At 39.3% G+C, this 22,753-nt stretch overlaps 1 protein-coding gene across 1 annotated transcript in view; it reads right to left on the reverse strand.

The window, feature by feature from the left end:
• myo10 (myosin X) overlaps positions 1-22,753 on the reverse strand; it is a 106,415-nt gene that overhangs the window by 9,408 nt on the left and 74,254 nt on the right. Inside the window, exons 18-35 of the mRNA XM_049476815.1 lie at positions 22,486-22,594; positions 20,716-20,796; positions 12,893-13,017; positions 11,225-11,339; positions 10,969-11,075; positions 9,970-10,197; positions 9,803-9,842; positions 7,555-8,469; positions 7,254-7,374; positions 6,718-6,961; positions 6,176-6,271; positions 5,490-5,583; positions 5,344-5,399; positions 3,947-4,089; positions 3,427-3,618; positions 2,373-2,530; positions 1,998-2,121; positions 51-559 (exon numbers count right to left, since the gene is read on the reverse strand). Coding sequence (XP_049332772.1) covers positions 51-559; positions 1,998-2,121; positions 2,373-2,530; positions 3,427-3,618; positions 3,947-4,089; positions 5,344-5,399; positions 5,490-5,583; positions 6,176-6,271; positions 6,718-6,961; positions 7,254-7,374; positions 7,555-8,469; positions 9,803-9,842; positions 9,970-10,197; positions 10,969-11,075; positions 11,225-11,339; positions 12,893-13,017; positions 20,716-20,796; positions 22,486-22,594 — 3,457 coding nt within the window. The remainder of the gene's footprint in view (positions 1-50; positions 560-1,997; positions 2,122-2,372; positions 2,531-3,426; positions 3,619-3,946; positions 4,090-5,343; positions 5,400-5,489; positions 5,584-6,175; positions 6,272-6,717; positions 6,962-7,253; positions 7,375-7,554; positions 8,470-9,802; positions 9,843-9,969; positions 10,198-10,968; positions 11,076-11,224; positions 11,340-12,892; positions 13,018-20,715; positions 20,797-22,485; positions 22,595-22,753) is intronic.

The raw sequence follows: 22,753 nt of genomic DNA on the forward strand, positions 1-22,753 counted from the left end.
ATAGTACTATATATATATATTTATATACATGTGAAGGTGTGTGTCTGTACCTCTCCGGCTGTGGTGTGCGAGTTGATGGTAATTTTGCAGGACCCGCCTCCATGGCAGTACACAGTTGATGTCATTTCCTGTCTGCTGAGAATGGCTCGTAGCTCTTCACGCGACGGCACACTCTCCCGCACACGGACGTGCCGCAGTGCATCTTGGGAAAATGTCGCGTAGCGCTCCATCTCAGTGCCTGGGTACAGTTCTCGTGTCCTCTTCAGGTGGAATTTGAGGTATTTCAGGATGCTCCTGGAGGAGGGGCTAAAGGTACAACACATGCAGGATATGATTCGCCAGCCGTTGACGTGGGCGGGGCCTCCTGGCTGAGGGGGGCGTGTTGTTTGCTTGATAAGTTGGCAGTAGAGTTCGTCCCGCAGGGGTCGGAGGTCTTGGCCCGTCTGCAGAAGACCCTGGATGACTGGAACCGGGTCGGTCACGCCTTCCAGCTGCTGAAGGATGCTGAAGAGCTTCAGAGCCTCTGCCTGCAAAGTGCTGTAGTTCCTTCCCTTATCGTCTACAAGTCGAGAGAGAGAGAGAGAGAGAAAGAGAGACAGTTATTGTGGATGTTTCTATTGGGTAAGGTCTTTACCATCTGCTGTATCTACTGTTGATTATCAGTTAATGGTGGGTGGGTGATGTAGAGGTAGTTAAGCATAGTATTTTCTATTTTTTATGTTCTGTTTCAGCATTTAGGATTTAGCAAGGTTTTACTCAGCGTCAGAAGCATTTTTAATGTGGGTCTCAGGTTGTTAAACACCTAATTTTATCTACAAAAGTGACTTAAGAGTCACTAAACCTTAAACCATATCTTCCATAAGTAGCTGAAATGTGATCTTTTGAAGTAATGAAACATAACAGTCCTGTTTAAAAGTTTTCTAAACATTTCAGAACCTTTTAAAAAAAACTTTTGTGATAATTTCTGCCACTGCAGCTTCCTCTCAGGTTCAACTGTGCTATAGGCGAGGATGATTATTCTGTATACTGCTGATGTCCAGACATCTGGGTCTTACTGAGGTACATTGCTGCTGCAGCTCAGCCAATCAGCTCCCCTTCCCCGCCCTGCCTCTAAACCCATACATCACCCAGTGCCCCTCCCAAAGTACTCACATTTTTGTTTACCCTTTTTCAAAATTGAGCTGAGGGTGGAGTCAGCTAAAATCAGGGGGTTTAGTGTCACTATAATTTAATATCTATTTCAGAGGCAGATTCAACAATTCAACTCAAGTTCTCAAATAGACCATGTTTTCATCAGCCTGTTTCTAAACCCATTATGTCTAAGATAATGAAATTAATCTGACACAAATATTTACCAACATTGACTTTCTGGCTGCATTTATTTTTTTTAAATATTCCTTTTTTTAGTTTCAGATATAACACAACATGCCATAGTGATAATTAAATTAATGTTAAATTTAACTCAATTAACAGGCAGGAAATGGCATCAGGCAGTGTTCCTTTTTTATTTTTTTTTACATTATTATAAACATCTCAGCTTGATCAGCTGCTCTTGAAGGGTTTTGCATTACTAAACTGAACATCCAGAATGACCAGCATCAAGCAAATATATTGAAAATATGCTCCAAACATTTAACAGACAAATTTGGCAAAAAATCATACCTCTCCCACACTATTCTGAATTAAATTCTGTTTCTCTGTAAAAGGGTGACACTGCATTTTTATTAATTAACTATTAATATAATCATTTCACTGGCATAAAAATATATATATATATCGCCAAATATATAGTACTTATTGTAACAGGCCTATATATATTTTTAGACAAGAGACTAAAGAAATTTAAGAATGCTAGAAACCTCTTTTTGATGCAAGATCAAATTGACCAACCAACATTATCAGCAAAACCAGAGTGGTGGGCACGTACAGAATTTAGTCTACAAACTGTGTGAATATTCACTGGGATATGTGTGTTTACGTAAATGAAGGTTACTCACGGCTTTGGTGGACATCTCCATAGGGTAGTGGCAGCAGTGGTGTGTGTAGAGGGTGGTGTGTGTATCGCAGGATTGGGTTCCTCTTGTAAATCTGATCCACTACTTCTGAGTTTAGACAGTTCTCCTGAAAACACCATAAAAAAGTAAAGAAAATATATGCAGCTATTATTATTAAGTCACTGCACAGTCACTGTATAATTATATTTTGTTAAAGCCCATATATATTACAACTAAAAGTCATACAGTAAATCCACTAATGTGGTATAGGAAAAACTGCATCACTGTCCACTGTTCCATATTTAGTAAAGTTAATGGGCTGCAGATGTGCATGGATGTGTTTTGAGGTTGCACGTGGATGTGTAGGCTGTGTGTTACCTTAATGTCCTGGATGAGCTGCTGGGTGTGGGTGTCTATGGGAGGTTTGGTATCGATGACGTTCTGGACAGCACTGGCCCAGCGAGACACTTCACTCTGCAGTTTACTGTACAGCCTGTAGGAGTGCTTACGCCCAAACACTGTCACACTCCAGTAACCTACACACACACACACACACACACACAAATACACTACTGGGTTAATGAGAGAATTAGAGTTCTGACGTGTGTTTCCCAAATAACATGACAGGGTTCAGGTGGGCCCCACATATACTAGTGCATTTCAAAATATTAGTAAAGTTACTTTATTTCAGTAATTTAGTTAAAAATGTGAAACTCATTGTCATGGATTTTGCAGTGCTGTGTGCAACTTTTCTTAATAAACATTGTTCTTAAATTTCAGAGAGCCGGTCGCTCCTGCGCTAACCTGGGCTAACAGCACCAGAGTGGGTTGTTTGGATGTTAGCATAGCCAGCTAGCTAACTCTCCTGCTGTCCTCATTTCTCCACCTTCCTCCGGCTCGTGGAGGTAGGAGGTCTGTCACAAACCCTGGAGATATCAGCCAATAGCATTCGCTGAGGGAGGTGACTCTGACCCCGCCCCCAGACTGTCAAAATCACCCCTTTCAACACTCGAGCGCAAAAAACTCACTCAAGCAAAAAGTGCAGCTGCAGGTAATTTGCATGCCGCGCGAGGAGAACTGTGAATTCAAGAGGAAAATAAACACCCGAGAGGAGAAAAATGAAGCTCGAGAGTGATATTCTTTTCAGCGCGCACACAATCCCCTTTTTTTTTGCTTGCGAGTTTCACATTTGTGCTCACAAGAAGTTAATTTACACACACAAAATGTTAAAAAATGCTGGTTAATTTTTTTCAGCTGTTGTTTTTGCGCCCCCGACTTTTGACATTGATGTGACGCCATAAGTTAGAAAATGTGCATGGGCTCGGGTTGGGCTGGATTTTTTAAGGCCCAATCTAAGCTTTACCTTGTGCAGGGTGTAAGATAGAGTCTTTGGACATAGAGTATACGTGTGGATGCGTGTGTAAGCACTCACCAGTCTCTTTGTACACTCTCTCCTCAGGGGGCAGTACAGAGCACAGGCTGTTGAGCAGCAGAGATCCCAGTTTAAGAGCATTTCGCTCTGAACTTTTGTAGTAGTCCAGGGAATTATGGGTAAGTAGGAACCAGCGTTTCTTTAGTCTGAGGTTACCACGACTACTGCCCTTCATCTCCTTATGGAGCCAACCTGAGAGAGAGAGAGAGAGAGAGAGAGAAAAAGAGAGAGAGAGAGACTGCTTTATCAGACAGTATAAGAAACAAGACACATTGTAGGATTTCATGTTGTAAGACAACTCTATTAATTTAAAAGTGTGTCATTCAGGACCTAGAGACACTAGAGGCATTTCTGGGGAAATTTCAGGGGTGCCACACTTTCACCATGACTATAAATCTCTAACTAAGGAACCTCACTGCTACATTGAAAGTATGTTCTGAATTTGGAGACAAATGTTTAACATGTGACACCTCTGACATGACCTCTGACTCATGAATGACCTGATGAGCTGATGTCTCACCTCTGATGATGAATTCCTGACCCTGAACACGCGTGTCTCCTTTGGAACGCTGTAGCAGGGCGATCCAGTGGTGCATCTCTTCTGGAGTCTCAGCATTACAGTGCAGAACACGATGAGCCGTGATAATCACGAACGAGTTCGGCCTGGAGATGATGCAGAAGACACCACCATGACATAAGTTCTTGCGCCATTTAAAAAGTCAAATTTATAACTTTTTAAGACCTTTTTAAGACCTCAATAATTATAATTTAAAATTAAATTACATTATAAATGTAGTCATAATTTCTTTGGTAGAAAATATTTAACTGTATTGGAAATCAAAACTTTTTTAAAAAATTTGTAAATTTGCTGTAGGTATTAAATTTTAGCGTGTTTAATGCTGGTGGGAAAGCACAGTGACCATCTAATCATCAGAGAGCTAACTAACATTAGCAGAGAGCTAGCTAATATTAGCGGCCAGCAAACTAACACTAGCAGAGAGCTAGCTAACATTAGCAGCCAGCTAACTAACACTAGCAGAGAGCTAGCTAACATTAGCAGCCAGCTAACTAACACTAGCAGAGAGCTAGCTAACATTAGCGGCCAACAAACTAACACTAGCAGAGAGCTCACTAACATTAGCGGCCAACAAACTAACACTAGCAGAGAGCTAGCTAACATTAGCGGCCAGCTAATTAACACTAGCAGAGAGCTAGCTAACATTAGCGGCCAACAAACTAACACTAGCAGAGAGCTAGCTAACATTAGCAGCCAGCTAACTAACACTAGCAGAGAGCTAGCTAACATTAGCAGCCAGCTAACTAACACTAGCAGAGAGCTAGCTAACATTAGCGGCCAACAAACTAACACTAGCAGAGAGCTCACTAACATTAGCGGCCAACAAACTAACACTAGCAGAGAGCTAGCTAACATTAGCGGCCAGCTAATTAACACTAGCAGAGAGCTCACTAACATTAGCGGCCATTGTTCCATTGTAATACAGAACAGAGCCAACATATATTACAAGTTAGTAAGTTAGCATGTTCGCTATCTCGGCACTAATGTATTTTAGCTATGTCGCTAATGTTAGTATGTTAGCATGTTAACTAACTCACTGCTAATGTTAGCTAGCTCTCCGCTTGGTTTGCTAGCTCGCCGCTAATGTTAACTAGCTCTCCATTAACCTTAGTTCTCTTTCTGGATTAGATGTTTACGGTGAGCCACTGTGGTTTTCCACCGGCATTAAACATTAAAATAAAGTTATAAAATGTAATACCTACAGCAAATTTACAGTAAATATTAGACAACTTAAGACCTAAATTAATTTTGGATATTTTATACTTATTAAGGACCTGCGGGAACCCTGTTAAATTCTAATACATTTGTAGTGTGTGTGTATATGCGTTTGTATTGCATACCTCTCTGGGTTATCTGAGGCACACACAGAGTCAATCATCCCGACATCGAGAGTACCCTGAAAAGAGACATACAGATTACATCACTATTATCATTACTATAATCTGATTACCATACATCACATTTACATGTGTGTGTATTTACTCACCACTGCATTCTGTGGGTTAGCCTGTTCATCATGCATCTCTCTGATCTCCTGCTCAGTAGAGGTGTGGACCTGACTCAGCACACTGAACCAATGGCTGCAAAGTACACAGAGAAACAGCCAATTAAAACGGTAATCTTCAAGGCAGCCAATAAAATAGCTTTCAGACCTCAAATAATGCAAAGAAAATTAGTTCATATTCATAAAGTTTTAAAAGTTTAGAAATCAATATTTGGTGGAATAACCCTGGTTTTTACACAGTTTATATGCATCTTGGCATGTTCTCCTCCACCAGTCTTACACAATACTTTTGGATAACTTTATGCCTTTACTCCTGGTGCAAAAATTCAAGCAGTTCAACTTGGTTTGATGTCTTGTAAACATCCATCTTCCTCTTGATTATATTCCAGAATTTTTTAGTTTGGTAAAATCAAAGAAACACATCATTTTATAAGGGCTCCCTTATTTTTTTTCCAGAGCTTTTTGTCTGTTACATTTAAATATTTCATACTACCCCCACCATGTTTGACGGCTACTCAGACCACATAATATTACCGGTATTTCAAAAGTCATTAAAAACGTTTTTAGTTATTTAAACAAATGTAACAAATTGGAAAAAACCCACACCCACACACTGACACACACACAGACACACATATACACAGACACACACACACAAAATATTTTACCTGGCATCTTCTGCAGTGTCCGCTATAAGATGGTATGTTCTCTCAGGCATAACAATGTCTATTCCATTCTCCTTTCCTGTGATGTCAATGATCTCTCTATTAAACAAAGATAAATAGAGTTACATATCATCATCAGGGCTGGCACAACTTTAATCTTCTTCACTACGTTCCTCTTCCTCTGATTACTGATTAATACTCTACTGACTGACTATCCTCTCACACAGGAATACAATAGAAATAGGGCCCTATTTAAGCATTCTATTGGTGAGCTGCCAACAGCACAGCTTGATTTAGGGTGTGTCAGTGTGTCTTTACTATCATAATGACGGGAAAAGTATGTCTTGTGAGGCTTGAAATGTGAAAAAGGCATGTACTAATTCTCTTAATTAATCACGGGTGGGTTTTGGGGTGTAACGGGTAATAAACTAATTAGCGTGGCATTTGCCATTCTGTTTAAGAGTCAGGTGCACTGACTTTGGCGAATTGCTATTTTAGGGGCGCAGCTACCTAGACGTGCCCCTAATGCTCTAAGCTCTACTTACTTGGCTTCGTGAATGTCCAACATGCCCTTCATCCTCTCTTCAGCGTCGTTGTCGTAGTAAATGAGCTTGCTCTGCCGCAGGACGAACCAGCGGCGTCTCCAGTTGCGGCGAGACAGTGTGGAGGAGCCTCCACCTTTCTTCAGCAGCCAGCCCTGCTTCAGAGCCTCCTGCCTGCTCCGGAACCACAGGAACGTCTCGTCCTTCAGCACACACCAGCGCCGCTTCCACGAGTTCAGCAGACCACCTGCTCACAGGAAACACAAGCATGGTTAAGCAATACCAATCAACCAATAGCCAAACTCACCAACACGTCTCTTAGATCAAAATGACAAAACTACTTCTAAACAAACAAAATTTAAAAACCGCAAAATATAAAAGGACTTGTCTGTATTAAGACAGAAAATGGATGTAAATAAAACAGTAACTATCTGCCAGCAAGCATAACTGTCACACCTATTGCTCCTGCACCTTTGTTTATCAGTGATCTCCAAGCTCCGGTTTTTGCAGGGTAGAAATTGGGGATGTTTGTTTTGTACCTTTGATACAGAGGAAGCTGTGGAAGTACGGCAGAGTGACGCAGCTGTACACTGAATCTCTTCGATATGACGACTCGTCATCTGTATCAAATCTTTCAAAGTCATCCTCGCTGTCATCAAACTGAGAAAGAAGGTAGAGAGTATGTTAATATACAGCACATCATGGGATGGATTATCGCAGAACTTTGTTAGGAACCTCTACAACACTGCTTATGCTGAGATTTCTTAGCACACAGTATCATTTCAATTCTTCTAATTCCTTCTAATGTATGTATTAATCAGTTGATAAGTGAAGACTCACTGATGACTGAGCTCCTTCTGAGCTGAACCTGTAAGCCCCCGAGCTGGCACTGGTGCTTGTTGCCAGGGAACTGCGGTAGTCTTGTGACCAGCGGCCGCTCTGGGTCAGACAGAGTGGCATGCTGGGAGGCATGTTGATGCCGCCCTCGTCGTAATCATCAGCATCATAATCCGAGTCCTCGTTTGGTGGAATCAGCTCCACGTCCTCCTCCTCGTCCTCCTGGGCCCTGCAATAGGCGGCGTCCCTGCTGCCGGGAGGTCCGTGATAGGCTGAGGGCAGGATGGTTGGCATGGCAGGGGGAGGGCCCATGCGGTCATTGGCGTAGGGGTCCTCCTCTGACGAGTCGTCGCTGGTGCGGATGCCGCTGGTCCTCTGTCCGTCTGAATGGCCATGCTCGCTGGGGTTCGGCGAGTCTTTAAAACCGTCTTCATCCACACCCAAGCCTTCATCCACTTCCTCCTCCTCCTCACCCGCTTGCCTACCTTGGTCCGTGGCCTCCAGCGCCATGGAGCTCTCGATGTTTCTCACGCACTCGTCTATCTCGTGGAAGTTGAGCGAGGAGAGGAACTGCTGGGCCGCCCGGCAGGCCTCCTCCTCCAGACGCAGCAGCTCCTGATCCCGCAGTTGCTGCAGACGGGCCAGCGAATGGGTGTTCAGGCACTGCTCCCGCGTCTCCTTCTGTCGCCTTAGCCCCTCGATTTCCCTCTCCAGGCGCAAGATCTCCTCCACCTGAGACGCCTCGTGTGGACGCACCTCCTCTTCAAACACCTCTTCAAAGGCCTCCTCTTCAGCTGAAGGTTCGGGCAGGTCACTCTCAGGCAAAGACAATGAAGATGACGCCAATGTCTGTTGCTTTTTAAGAGCCTCCTCTTCCTTCTTTCGCTGAGCCTCCTCTGCTCTCCGTGCCTCCTCGGCCTAGAACGTAAAGAAAAAAGATTTTCACCTTCAATGCCAGATTGCAGATACCTATCAATAGTGGAGCATTAGTTAGGCCTATACATTTTGAACAGTGACACAATCTTCATGATTTGGGCTCTGCATGCCACCATATTGGATTTTAAATGAAAGAAATGCCATGCAATTGAAGTGTAGTAAAGTGAAGTCATATCATTTTAGGGGCTCAAAAGTAAAAGTCAAATATTCTTTTTTTTCTATGTTTTTCCCCATTTTCTTACAATTTAGCTAGGCCAATTGTCCCACGCATTCAACTGCTACTCAGCTGTACATCCCCCATCACTAGTGACGACACAACACAAGGAGGGTGAAGACAAGCGCACGCCTCCTCCGATACATGTGAAGTCAGACTCCGCCTCTTTTTAAAGCACAGCAACTCAGTACCAATACATCAGCTCACAGATGCCTTGTGCTGTTCGACATCACCCCCCTAGGAGTGATGAGCAAATATAGGACCATCTACCCATCCAGAGAGAGAAAGGCCAATTGTGCTCTCTCGGGGCTCCGGCAGCTGATGGCAAGTGATATGACCGGGATTCGAACCAGCAATCTCCTGATCATAGTGGCACCACTCAGCGCCCCCAACTGTTCATTTTTAATACTTTGTTGAGAATCCTTTGCAGGCCATAACTGCCTGAGGTCTGGAACCCAGGAACATCACCAAACACTGGGTGTCCTCCTTTATGATGTTCACCAGGTCTTTACTGCAGCGTCTTCAGATGTGGATCTTTCTACAATTAGTTTAATTTTAAGCAAGTGACTTAATGCTGCTCGATCAGGTTCAGATCTGGGGATTAACTTGACCACTGCAGAATATTTCACTTCTTAACCTTAAAAAACTCAACAAATGCTTTCACAGTATTTTTCGGGTCATTGTCCATCTGTCCAAACAACATTGCTGCGTTTGATTGAATCTGAGCAGAAAGTAAATCCCTGTTCACTTCAGAACTTATCCTTCTGCTTCTGCTGTCTGTCACATCTTCAATAGACACTACTGATCCAGTGCCATTGGAAGCCTTGCATGCCCATACTACCACCACCATGTTTTACAGAGGATGTGGTTAGTGGTGTTAAAAGTCTTTATTCTTTTTCCTCCTAAAACATGTTGGTTTTACATCTTTTTTAAAATACATTTTACTATTACTTGTGATTGAGCCACAACTGTCGGCAGAAATCAGTGTGATGGAAACAAACAACGGAAACCAAAGGTTTTACTCCATATTCACCCAAGTTAACAATTAGTTTACCATTTAGAACCATTTAAATCAAGGGAAGATTATGAGATTGCACTTACTTCTCGCGCCTGCCGCTCTGCCTCCATCTCCTGTCTCTTCCTAAATAATAAATAAACAGATCAAAACATTGTTATAATTACAATTTAGGAGTAACTACCAACTTGGACCTAAGTCATATTTACTACATACTACAAAGAATAAATCAGAGTCAAAAAGCCCCGCCCACCTCTCTAGCTCTTCTTCCTCTCTTCGTCTCCGCTCCTCCTCTTCCTCTAACCTCCTCTTTCGTTCCTCCAGCAGCTGTAGGTAGAGCTGCCGCGCCCTTTGACCTCTGACTCTTTTCTGGAGTGTGATCGAGGCCCAGCGCAGCATCAGGAAGCGCTTGCGCCAGAATCGCGCCCTCCAGTTCTTCTGGATCACCACCACACACTGCAGCAGCCGCCTGTACTGCTTTCTATAAGCCACAAAGAGACACAATGCGTTTAATTACATTGCAGCCCTATTCAAGACATATTTATGTACAAAAACATATTATATATTCCATGAAAACACTTAAAATCTTATAATAATAACTTACAATAGTAAAAAATTACTGATAACTGAGAAATGGATAATATAGGTTTTTGTTGGACAGGCAATTTTTTAGTGGACTATGTGATTTTAAGTTCAGTTTTAAGTTTCAGCAGCGCTAGTCGCGGTTAGCGCTAGTAAATGCCACCTGACAGAGCTACACTGAGGAAACCTGCGTTTATTATTAACTATTATCTAGCGGTTCGTCCCATGTAGCTTGTTTTAACACGGTAACCAGGCAGACTACAGTCCGATATGCTCACCTCTGATTGGCGAAAGAGCTAGGGCTTAGCGGCTAATGCTAATACTGCTCCAGCCTTGGTGCTGGAGAAACTTCACTGAAACTCCTGTATAACTCTGTACTTTAGCAGAGTGGCTTCACTGCTTCTAAATACCTGACTGGTAAAATTCATACTGAAGGCGCACTGGATTAAAAGGCGCACTGATGATTTTTGGGATTTTCAGGATTTTAAGTGCACCTTATAGTGTGATAAATATGTTGAACACAGTTTTACATTCTAGGGCCCTAAACAGAGTAAAGTCTTCAACTAAAAAATACACAGGCTTTACACTGCCCCTAGGTGGAGTATAGAGTCTCTCATTATTCTCATTATTTACTGTATATATATGTGTGTGTGTGTGTGTGTGTGCTTACCGTGCCCTGTAGCCCAGTATATGAGCCTGAATGATGGCTGCAGCCCGGAGCACCTCCTCCTCTCGTTTCTTCTCCAATCGCAGCTCTAGGCTCTCCTTCAGGAACACCTATCAGAACAAAACACTCACATTCAAATACTTACAAGCTAAAAAAAAAACTTTAACTAAAAAGATAAGAGAAAGAGTTTTTTGTACAAAGATGAAGATGAGTTGACATGAGAGAAGATGAAAGGAAATATGAAAACACTGAAACTTACCTTGGTCTTGCCCAGCTGCCATTCTGCACTGCTGCTATCATAGACACGCAGCAACCGGAGACACGCCTCCTTCTGATCCTCACACATGATAACTCCCCTCATCAACACATAGTATCTGAAAAAAAAAAAACAGTACAACAGCACATTATCCATAAAACACTGCCAACACTCATTCTCAATCCTCAGTATTATTATTCAGTTTTCCATCTACCAAGTAATATGCATAAAAAAACAGAATCCAATACATCCAAATATTACAAAAAGGATATAAAATATATAAATATTACTAAAACCAAAATACAAAATATGACGTACTGTTTAATAGTCTCATTCTTATTGCTATACTCCCTATAATAACCTATACTTTCTGTATTACCCTATACTTCCTATAATGCACCCTATACTACTTATAATACCATATACACTCTGTTCTACCATATACTCTGATATATATTCCTAAACTGTGATATCCCACCCTATACTACCCTCTTACCTTCTATATTACCCTAAACCTTTTCTTTCTATACTGCCCTTTAATTTGTATATTCTTTATACTACACTATACTCTCTATAGTACTCTATTGTATTTTATGGTTCATATACTACCCTATACTTTACTACCATTATTACCCTATACTTTCTGTACTATCCAAAATCAACCGATTATCCCTATACTACCCTGCATTACCCTATACTCCTCCCTATATTCCCTATACTACCCTGCATTACCCTATACTCCTCCCTATATTCCCTATACTACCCTATAATTTCTATACTCCTCCCTATATTCCCTATACTACCCTATCACTTCTATACTACCCTGCATTACATCCCTATACTACCCTATAACTTCTATACTCCTCCCTATATTCCCTATACTACCCTATAACTTCTATACTACTCTGCATTACCCTATACTCCTCCCTATATTCCCTATACTACCCTATAACTTCTATACTACCCTGCATTACATCCCTATACTACCCTATAACTTCTATACTCCTCCCTATATTCCCTATACTACCCTATAACTTCTATACTACCCTGCATTACCCTATACTCCTCCCTATATTCCCTATACTACCCTATAACTTCTATACTACCATGTACTCCCTATACTATCCTGAATTCCCTATACTACACTGTACTCCCTATACAGTCTATATTATCCTAAACACCTTATACTAACCTGTAATCTGTATACTACTCATACTATCCTGAACTTCCTATACTACCCAATACTCCCTATACAACCCTACATTACCCTGTACTCCCCATACTATCCTGAATGCCCTATACTACTCTTTATTCCCTATACTAACCATACTATCCTGTACTCCCTATATTTCCTAATACTCTACATACTAACCTAGATTGCACTGTACTCCATATACTGCTTATACTATCTTGAACACCCTATACTACCTATACCAGCCATACTATTCTGAACTCCTTATACTATCATAAACTCCTTATACTACCCTATACTCCCTATGCTACCTTATACTCCCTATACTACCCCATACTCCGCTATAATACACTACACTTCCTATACTACCCAATATTCCCCACAGTCTTTATACTAACGAAGAGTACTTGTCTAACAGAAATAAAGACAGAAATAAAGGGTGAGGTCTGTAATACTTATTTTGAGAAAGCAAGACTTACCTGGAGCAGAAGTCCTGGAAGGTCCTGCGAACTGGAAAGCCAGCGCGTCTGATCCTGACTGTCTCCAGCATTCCAGAATAACGCAACTGGTTCAGCACCACGGAGTGATCAAAACAATCCGGCATCTGAGAGAACGACAGAGGAGAACAGAGACAGAGAGAAAAAAATAATATAGTCAGAGAAATAGCGAGTGAGAGACAAAGAAATAGAGATGGAGACACGTGGATATAAAAGAGGATACAGAGATCAGAAATAAAGCGATTTAATTTGAGGTATTTTGAATTTCATACTCTGTCGTGCTCTCGGGAAACGCTCTCTTCCAACCCAAAATCAGAACAATAGTGAAGAGAGAGAGGATTCATCATGAATGAACCCCCCCCCCCCCCCCCCACCCCACTCCAGTGACCTCTGACCCTATGTGGGCATGAGGTCGGAAATGGGGTGCTGTGTACCCCGCTTATGTTCCCGGGCTAAATGTCATCTCTGCAGATGTGAGGACACGGCGGACTGAGAGAAGAATGAGCATGTGATGGACGGATGAGTGATGAATGGAGCTCTGTGAAATGTGGAGTCAATAACGGTTCACTGTGATTATCATATTCACTATGGAATACATTAACATTTAATAACTCGCATACTGTTTTTCTCTCTCTCTGTCTGTCTCTCTTTATCTCACTCACTCTCTCTCTTTATCTGTCTCTCTTACTTTCTCTCATACGCACACATTCAATCAACCATACATTAAACACATTAAAGGAGAAGTCTGGTGTGAAATGGACTTTGGGTGTATTAAAAAGTGATAAAAAGTACTTAGCTTTGTTGAATAGCCCACCTCCATTATCCAAGAGCTTTCTGAGATCCAGTATTTTAAACAGGATTTAGAATGAGAGAGATGGGGCATATTTTGCCCCTGCAGATAAATCACTCAAATCATCATTCAGACTCAAAGTAGTGACTTTTAAAATGAGGCATTTAGAGCTTTAAATGTGCACAAAAAGCTTATTAAAAAACACTGTTTACATCCCATAGCGTTTAGGTAAATCTCTTGGCGCCGCCATCTTAAATTTAGGTCACAATAAGTAATACATAATAGTAAAATAGTCAAACTTTTTGAGCAATGTTTAGGTAAGTTGTTGTTGCTTCTTTTATGCATTCTAATATCGACAGTAACCAGATATTTTCAGCAACAGCTGGAATTCATGAATTTCCAAAGATGCATTAATTTTGCAATCTCAAAAGCTCAACTATTCTAACTATTCATTTGTTAGATTTACCTAAACGCTATGGGATGTAAACTTAAAATTGTCTTTTAATAAACTTCTCGTGCACTAAATGCTCTAAATGCCTCGTTTTAAATGTCAGGGCTCTCCTGATTCTACTAATGAGGTGTGGAGCTGCTTTAAGCCTGAATATTGGTGGAAAAAGGAATTTATCTGCAGGGGCAAAATATGCCCCATATCATTCATTCTAGCGCCTGTTTGGGCAAAGTGCACAAAACACTGGATCTCAGAAATCTGCGGGAGAATAGAGGTGAGCTATTCAACAAAATTTAAGTACTTTTTATCACATTTTAATACACCCAAGGTTTTACCATTTCACACCGGACTTCTCCTTTAACACACTGATGCATGCAATAAATGCCAGAATCTCAACAATGCCATCACCTTTCTCCATCATCTCTCCTCTCTCCTCGTTCTGTCCCCCTGTCTCTCTCTCTCTCTCTCTCTCTCCTTTGCTCAGTCTGTGAGTATCTGTCTCTCACCCTGTGTTTGTATACATGGGGGTGGTAGTCATGGGGGTGGTAGTCAGTAGGAGTGGGGGTTGGGGAGGTGGACGATGGTCTACGTGTTGAATGGCCACTAAAGAGACTTAAAGTCAAACACTGAGGCCACAGACACTGCTCTCATTTAGCATGCTCTACCGCACATCCCCGCACTCTGCTCTCACACACTCGCTACACACACAGGGTTATAAACTTACATAAAAAAGAAAAAATCCACAAGATCTGCTCTATCTGCTGAGGGTACTGAAGTCTACGTAAGCCCACACTTTAGTTTACTTTAATTACTTTACTCTAATTAATACATTACTTTCATTACTTTACATTAACAAGAACTTAATAGGCCCTAACACTGTGCCCTGTGGAACCCCACATAATATTCAATATTGCTGTACAGCTACCAATTTCCTCTTTTTATTTGCATAACTGTAGTGGATGGAAGCATTCCAACAGTATTTATAACACGATTAATCACAACCAAATTCTGATTCTGATTAAAAGGGGTGTGTCATATCGTATCGTAACATTTTTAAATAATGTGAACAATATTATACCCTAACAAGTTGTGCCATATCACCCACCCCTAATTATCACTTCAGGGTACTACTTTTTTCACTGTTTGTAGCAAAAGAAAAATTCACACTGTTCTAATTTCCCATTATATATCTACTATATAGAGATAGATTATATCTGTCCAGTATTATTTATTTTACTTTAATCCTGGATATATTGAGATATATAAAGTGCATTATTAGTAGTATTATAACATTCTGGATCTTCTGAATTCTGTTACAAATCTGATAAAACTCTTGTTTAGTTTTTTAATACCTCAGTTAAGGGTTTGCAATATCATTATCATATCATATGCATTAATCAAATCAAATTTTCATTTTCTTGCAGTAGTGTATTCTTGAAATATATTAAATATATGTTTAATTCAGTGTTTTTTCATATCGCCAAGAGTATTATCATGAAAATACCATGAAATATCGTGATATTTTTATATTTTAGGGCCATATCGCCCACCTCTACTGAATAATCGTGGTTAACCGTACCTTTTTATTCTTCTTAAGACTAAGCTTTTAACAACGGGTATTAAAAGGTGAATAAAAGGATCAGTCTTAGTTTGACAAAATGAAATTATATTTACATTATTGGTGTCAATTGCTTGAATATCAACTATAGTAGAAAAATTTATTAATATATTAATCACAACAATATTAAACAATATCATGATCAAAATAATTTTTAATCATGACATTTTAAAAGCTGGTAGTTCCTTGTATTTTTGGGAAAGAAACAAAAATGATAGAGAGCTTAAATGTAGGAAATGAAGACTAGCTCCATATTCCACCTTCAGCAACTTGTAAACCTTGTCAGAAGGTGTGTGGGTGTGTAAGCATGAGACAGAGAGAGAGAGAGAGAGAGAGAGATAAACGCATTAACATTGACAGCACTACTTATTTGACATCTTTTTGCTGCAGAAATATTAATAATTTTGCATCCAAGTTAAACCAAGCTAAACAATACACAACCTAAATAACTACACAAAACATACACAACATAAACTGCAACAAGATAATCTGTAATTACTTTTTTGCAATGGCATAAATGGTGTAAAACTGCATAACTGTAGTGGATGAAAGCATGACATATTTTACGTTTTTTCTCGACTGAAATTTCGTGCATAAAATTTGCGAAATGTTTGTATGGAACCCCAGCAATTGCTGTGCAGATCCACACTTAACAATTTCACTCTGGTAAGTACATTACTGTTAACAATAACTTAATAGATCCTAAAACAGAACCTTGCGGGATGCCACAATATTCACAACCTAAACAATGCAATGGGATTAATAACTGACTAGCAGACCTGGGGTTAATGAACTGTGGGTTGCGTTTTATACCCTGCTCTTACAAGGCGCATCACAATGCTCGTCACAATCTTACACCCAGCAATGCTGCTTGAAAATATTTCTACACTGATGGGAGCGGTGGTCTGGAAATAAGGTGTGTTCAGGTAAATGTCTAAGGTATTGCTATCTTAGCAAAGGAAAACACAGGTGACTGAGTACAACCTAGACAGGCATCAACACCCAGACGTTCATTGCTATCTTGGCAGTGAATTGTCAACACAGGCATATACCCAACACATACATACACAGCGATGCACAAACCCACAGCGCGTGCTTTTTGCCAGCTATGCAACCTTTTACATCAACAATAAACAGAATGAACGAGTGTGAATAAGCACTTGACAGGTAGCTACAGGACACATACAGGTTGACGGTTCAAACAAATTAAAAATAGTTAAATAGATTGCTGACTCAAATGCTTTGAAACAAGTTAGAAAATTAGTCAAATTCAACAATAAGTATAATAACGATCATAAAAAGAACGAACATAGGTTGTTATATATCCTGTTCTGTCAAAAAAATGAATAAATCTTATTTCTATACTCTTTAATACGGTTATTATTAAATGTATAAAATAATTAAAACGAAACAATAAAATCATGCTTTTTGTCATTTTAGTGCTAAAAAAAAACTGACACAACCTGTGCATAATGCATCTACTGAAATAATTTCCGATACAAACTCTCACTCTCTCTCTCTCCCTCTCTCTCACACACACACACACACACACACACATACGCAAGTCAACTTAATAAGCACTTTATAAGCACCTACCATAATAGAGCTCGATATCTGGCCCCATCCTGTAACGTCTGGTTTCAGAGAGAGTGAGAAAGTGTGTATCCTCTACTCCAGTCAGTCATCAACTGACCACCGCTCTCTTTCCCTCCCTTCCTCTCTCCCTCACTCACACACACACACACACACACACCGGCCACACAATACACCCCTCTGATCTCTTTCAGACACTGCCGGTTGCCATGGTGCTCTGATCCATGTGCATACTTGGGGGGGTGTGAGATCAGGAGGTGGATTGTGGGTAAATTGGGGGCAGTGGCCGGGCCAGCTGTTTACATTCAAATAGTGAGAGAGAGAGAGAGAGAGTGAGAGAGAGCGCGTGTATACAATGTGTGAGAGGTGTGTATATGCACACGTGCATGTGTGTGTGTGTCAAATGTTAATTACGTTTTTTTAGATACATTTTTACAGTAGATCCACAAGTTTCAAATAAATCTCTATCCTCTGAATCTTTATAATGGAGCCAATGACTGGGAATAACTTAGACAGGCGATATGGCCCTTAAAAATATATCACAATATTTCATAGTATTTTTTATGGTAACAACAGTCTTGCTGGTAATAGTATAAATAAATTTCAAACATTTAGCAGAAACAAAAAATATGTAACTGTAGTGTAAACCTAAACAGCCACTCTTATACTCTGGTATAAAATAATAGCAATAATATTATTGTATTGAATTTAAAATAATATAATGTAACAAAAAAGATCTGCGACAACACTAAAGTGCAGAGTATTTAGTGCATGCATATAAATGGCAAACATAAACAATTTTACAAAAATATCCCTTTTGTTGACTTTTATAACAATATTATCACTTAAATCAATAAACGTACTGATTTAGATTAGAATTGAGAAAGTATGAGGCTTTTACGGTATTATAATAATCTTTTTAAATATCTAAAAAAAAACAGTTTACTCCAATTTCTTAGCTGATAAATGATCATATTGTGGCTTGATGTGTTAAAACTAGCTACAGAATGAAGTTTGGGGTTTGATTGATGTTTACTTTATTCTGTGAGATTTATTAGCTGTTGTAAAGCAAAAATCTGATTATTGTATGACTCCTGTAAACTCTCCTATTATCAGTGTACTAAACTTCATAAAAATGTATTGATTGGATTAATGACAAATTCTAATGTTCTCCAGTAATCAGATTTAATACACACACTCTCTGACTCTCGTTGTGGGCTACAAAGACATGATCATCACAGGCTAGCTCAGAACACCTGCAACACAGCAAATACTCTGTCAGATGGACTGCCCACTGTCCAAACACACACACACTTATACACACGGGAGATATAAAAGTCCCCCCGTACTCTCAGAGCTCTTATATCTGTCTTGAGTTCATGATGTGTGACCTCTCCTTCTGTCAGCAGTGAATTAAAAACCACTCTCAGTCTCACAGCTCACACACACACACACACACACTTAATAAGTTACCCTCTGTATGTAGTCTTTTCCCCTCAGGGGGTTGTGACTGCTGTTATAGTAAGGGTCAAATGTGTCTGTGGACATATATATTCAGAGTCCACTTCAGTTTCTGAATCAGTTTCTCTGATTTTGCTGTTTATAGGTATGTGTTTGAGTACAATGAACATTGCTGTTTTATTCTACAAACTACAGACAACATTTCTCCCAAATTCCAAATAAAAATATTGTCATTTAGAGCATTTATTTGCAGAAAATGAGAAATGGCTGAAACACCAAAAAAAAGATGCAGAGCTTTCAGACCTCAAATAATGCAAATAAAACAAGTTCATTAATATATAAAGTTTTAAGGGTTCAGAAATCAGTATTTGGTGGAATAACCCTGGTTTTTAATCACAGTTTTCATGCTGTCATTTCTTGGCATCATGTTCTCCTCCACCAGTCTTACACACTGCTTTTAGATACCTTTATGCTGCTTTACTCCTGGTACACAGATTCAAGCAGTTCAGCTTGGTTTGATGGCTTGTGATCATCCATCTTCCTCTTAATTATATTCTAGAGGTTTTCAATTTGGTAAAATCAAAGAAACTCATCATTTTTATTATATTTCCAGAGCTGTAAATACACTCGTAACTCTCAGACGCCCTGTAGGTGTGAATTACAGACTGTGGGACAGATCTACTGAAAGAGGTGCTAATAGCCGTCAGTCTATGACGCTCTGTGGTGGTGGGGGGAAGTGGGTGGGGGCTATTGATCGTATATGTAGTGAGATCTTCCACACAGTGAACAAAAGGCACAACTTCAGGATTAACATACGACAAGCGCAGCAGCGTTAACCTCTGTTTATGGTCTGTTCTTTGCCATTGTTGTCCTTTGTTTTGTGTTTAAATAGAAAATATTTAGTTGAAATCCTGCATTTTCACAAAATTTAGTCAATTAAAATAATAAATAAGTGATTATTAAAACAAACAAAAAAAATTCTTAGACTTTGTTTTTTAAATATGAGCTTAGCTTAAATTCCAAGCTGGATACATGAGGAAAAACATAATATTGTAAAATTAAATGTTTTAACACTTTACATCAGAATGAATTGAAAAAAAAAAAAAACTTAAATAGATTAAGTAATGTAGAAAAAATTAAAAATATTATTATTATTATTATTATTATTATTATTTATTAATTTAAAATTTAAAATTATTTTACATTCAAAGCTTAAATGATATTAAATATTTATTTTTATCATATAATACTAATATGATAAAAAAAGATGCTTATGTGGAATGATGTAAATAAGAATATAAAATCAGATACATGCTTTCTGCTCCTTTTTCTGTAGATTATTTGTGTACTGCACAAATGTCTTAATTGAAATCACCCAAATTTGTGTTCGATATATTTTAGTTTGCTTGAAAAACAAATAAGTAAAAAAAATGTCATATATGCAATTTTGTTGATCAATATTTAAATAATTGCTCAAAAGTTTAAAGAATCATTTTAATTTGAATTTTTGGGAATTATTTGATGGTTCAGGTTCAGGGTTAAATATCCTAATAAGAATTTAGTCTAGTTAAACAGTCCCTGAATAAGAAGAGTTTAGTTTGTAATATGCAGATGAACCACGTGACCAAACTAATTTCAAATCCAATTAATTAATTAATTAATTAATTAACTAATTAAATCCAGATCAGCTTTTAATTTGTAACAGGTACGGTGCAATATACTAGCAGGCGTCCCAATACTTTTCCCCATATAGTGTAAGTTGGAGTGATGTTTGAATGCAATCAAATGCAATTCATAGAGCAAAGTTCCAGAAGAAACGAGTGTGAGGAAGAGCATCGGGCACATAGTGTGTGTTAATCTGGTTTTGTATGGGTGTGTGTTTGATTAATCCATACCTTATTGTTGTTTGGTTTGATGCAGCGCACAAAGAACGGGTTGGATGTGCTGAGGGTGGACATCAGAGAGTGCAGAGAATTCTGGATAAACAGAAATAAATGGAATAAATTAAAATCAATTCATTTATACACTTATTAATATGCCATACCCTATGTCTGCCTTTGTTTTTATTTTTTTATTGTCAATACTGCATAAAAAGCATACTAAAAATATTTCTGCATCAAAGCAGGTATTTGTAATGTGTGACAGCATCCTGTATCATTACTATATCTCTGCTGTTTGTAACAAACCAATCAGTGTGAAAATCGGGTAAAAATTGTTAGTTATGATTATTATAGTTGTATTAAACACCTTCCTCTGTACTTATAAATGCACTGGGGTCATGTGGTTGACCCATCCAATATGGCGACCGGAGCTACGCCAGCTCCAATAGATGACGTCAGTCAATTCTTGCTTCTGCACAGTGAAGAATATGCTAATCTGAACAGCTGGTAGGAGCACTGGCGGTTCTAGGGGCGGGGCCACATGGGCAATGACCCCAGCTGAAATCTGATTGGCCGCCTGAAGTGCCCCTGTCCTGTCACTCATCTGTCCTTTGCCCGAGAGCGATGGTCAGATTATAGGTGGATGCAGTTCCAAACACTAATGTCCAGACACTAAAGGCATTTATGAGTCCAATAGGAATGTCCAGTGTGATTAAATCTGATGTAGGAGAGATGTTTTGATGTTTGATGACAGAAAATGAATAAAATGTTACATTTTCTCACATGCTGTGTGCATTTGAGAGTATTTTGTATGAGAGAATAATTGGGAAGGAGATTTTTCTGGAGTTTCACACAAAAATATAAAATCTGAAATCAAAATAGTGGATTATATATATACAAAGCAAAGATTGGCAAAATTTCTACGCAAATAATTTTTAATTACTGCAAATAATAATAAAGTAACCAAGAATATTGTGTCCCCTGGATGGCCACTTACTCAGAAAAATTATTTTAAAAGTCGATGTGGAAGTGTGTAACGTGAAAAGGAAAAAAATCTGTGACTGAGTGGCGACAGAGCCAAATGAGGGTTTTGTCCAGCAGTCATCAGACAACAGTGTTGCCCACTAGTGGAAGCCTCCAGTAACACACGTGTGGCACACAGACAAGTGAGTGAACAGATAAATTCACAATGCAGTCGGTCATCTACAAGAACGCATGGAGCAACAGCCAGTATATCTCTAGTCTAATAATAAAAGTTACGAAAAACAGATATATAATAATAAAATATCAATAATATTTTTAAAGATTTATATACTGTATATTTTATATATAGCATAACCATCACTGTCCATCAGTAAATTTTGCATTTCATTTGTAAATTAAGGGATCAGAGTCTGGAGGAAGAGTGGAGAGACACACAGTACAAGCTGCTTGAGGTCTAGTGTGAGGTTTCCACCAATCAGTGATGGTTTGGAGAGACATGTCATCTGCTGGTGTTGATCCACTGTGTTTTATTATCAAGTCTAAAGTCAGTGCAGTTTTGTTTTCCCACAAAATCTTACAGCACTTCATGCTTCCCTCTGCTGACAACTTTTATGGAGATGTGAATTTCATTTTCCAGCAGGACTTGGCACACTGCCCACACTGCCAAAAGTACCAATTGGTCTTATATAATATTCTAATTTCCTGATACACTGATTTTTGGGATTTTATTGGCTGTAAGCCGTAATCATCAACAGTAAAAGAAATAGACGCTTTAATAGATCACTCTGTGTGTATATGTACCTTAAACTGTGAGCTGACCGTCGGCCTCCTATGCTGTGAGCTGCTCTTTATCATGTCCTGCCCGCACCTAGCACTCATCCTCTCAAACAAATCATACACAAAATCCAACCTGGTGAGGAAAAGTAGAGAGAGAGAGAGAGAGAGAGAGAGAGAGAGAGATAAAGAGATACACATAGGACATGTCTTATCAATCTGTTCAGAAAAACATGTTTTCAAAAGACACTTGTAAGAGACATGTTTCGAAGGAAAATATGCATGATACAGTATA

The sequence above is a fragment of the Astyanax mexicanus genome, chromosome 4 (assembly GCF_023375975.1).
Source record: "Astyanax mexicanus isolate ESR-SI-001 chromosome 4, AstMex3_surface, whole genome shotgun sequence".
Taxonomy (NCBI): domain Eukaryota; kingdom Metazoa; phylum Chordata; class Actinopteri; order Characiformes; family Acestrorhamphidae; genus Astyanax; species Astyanax mexicanus.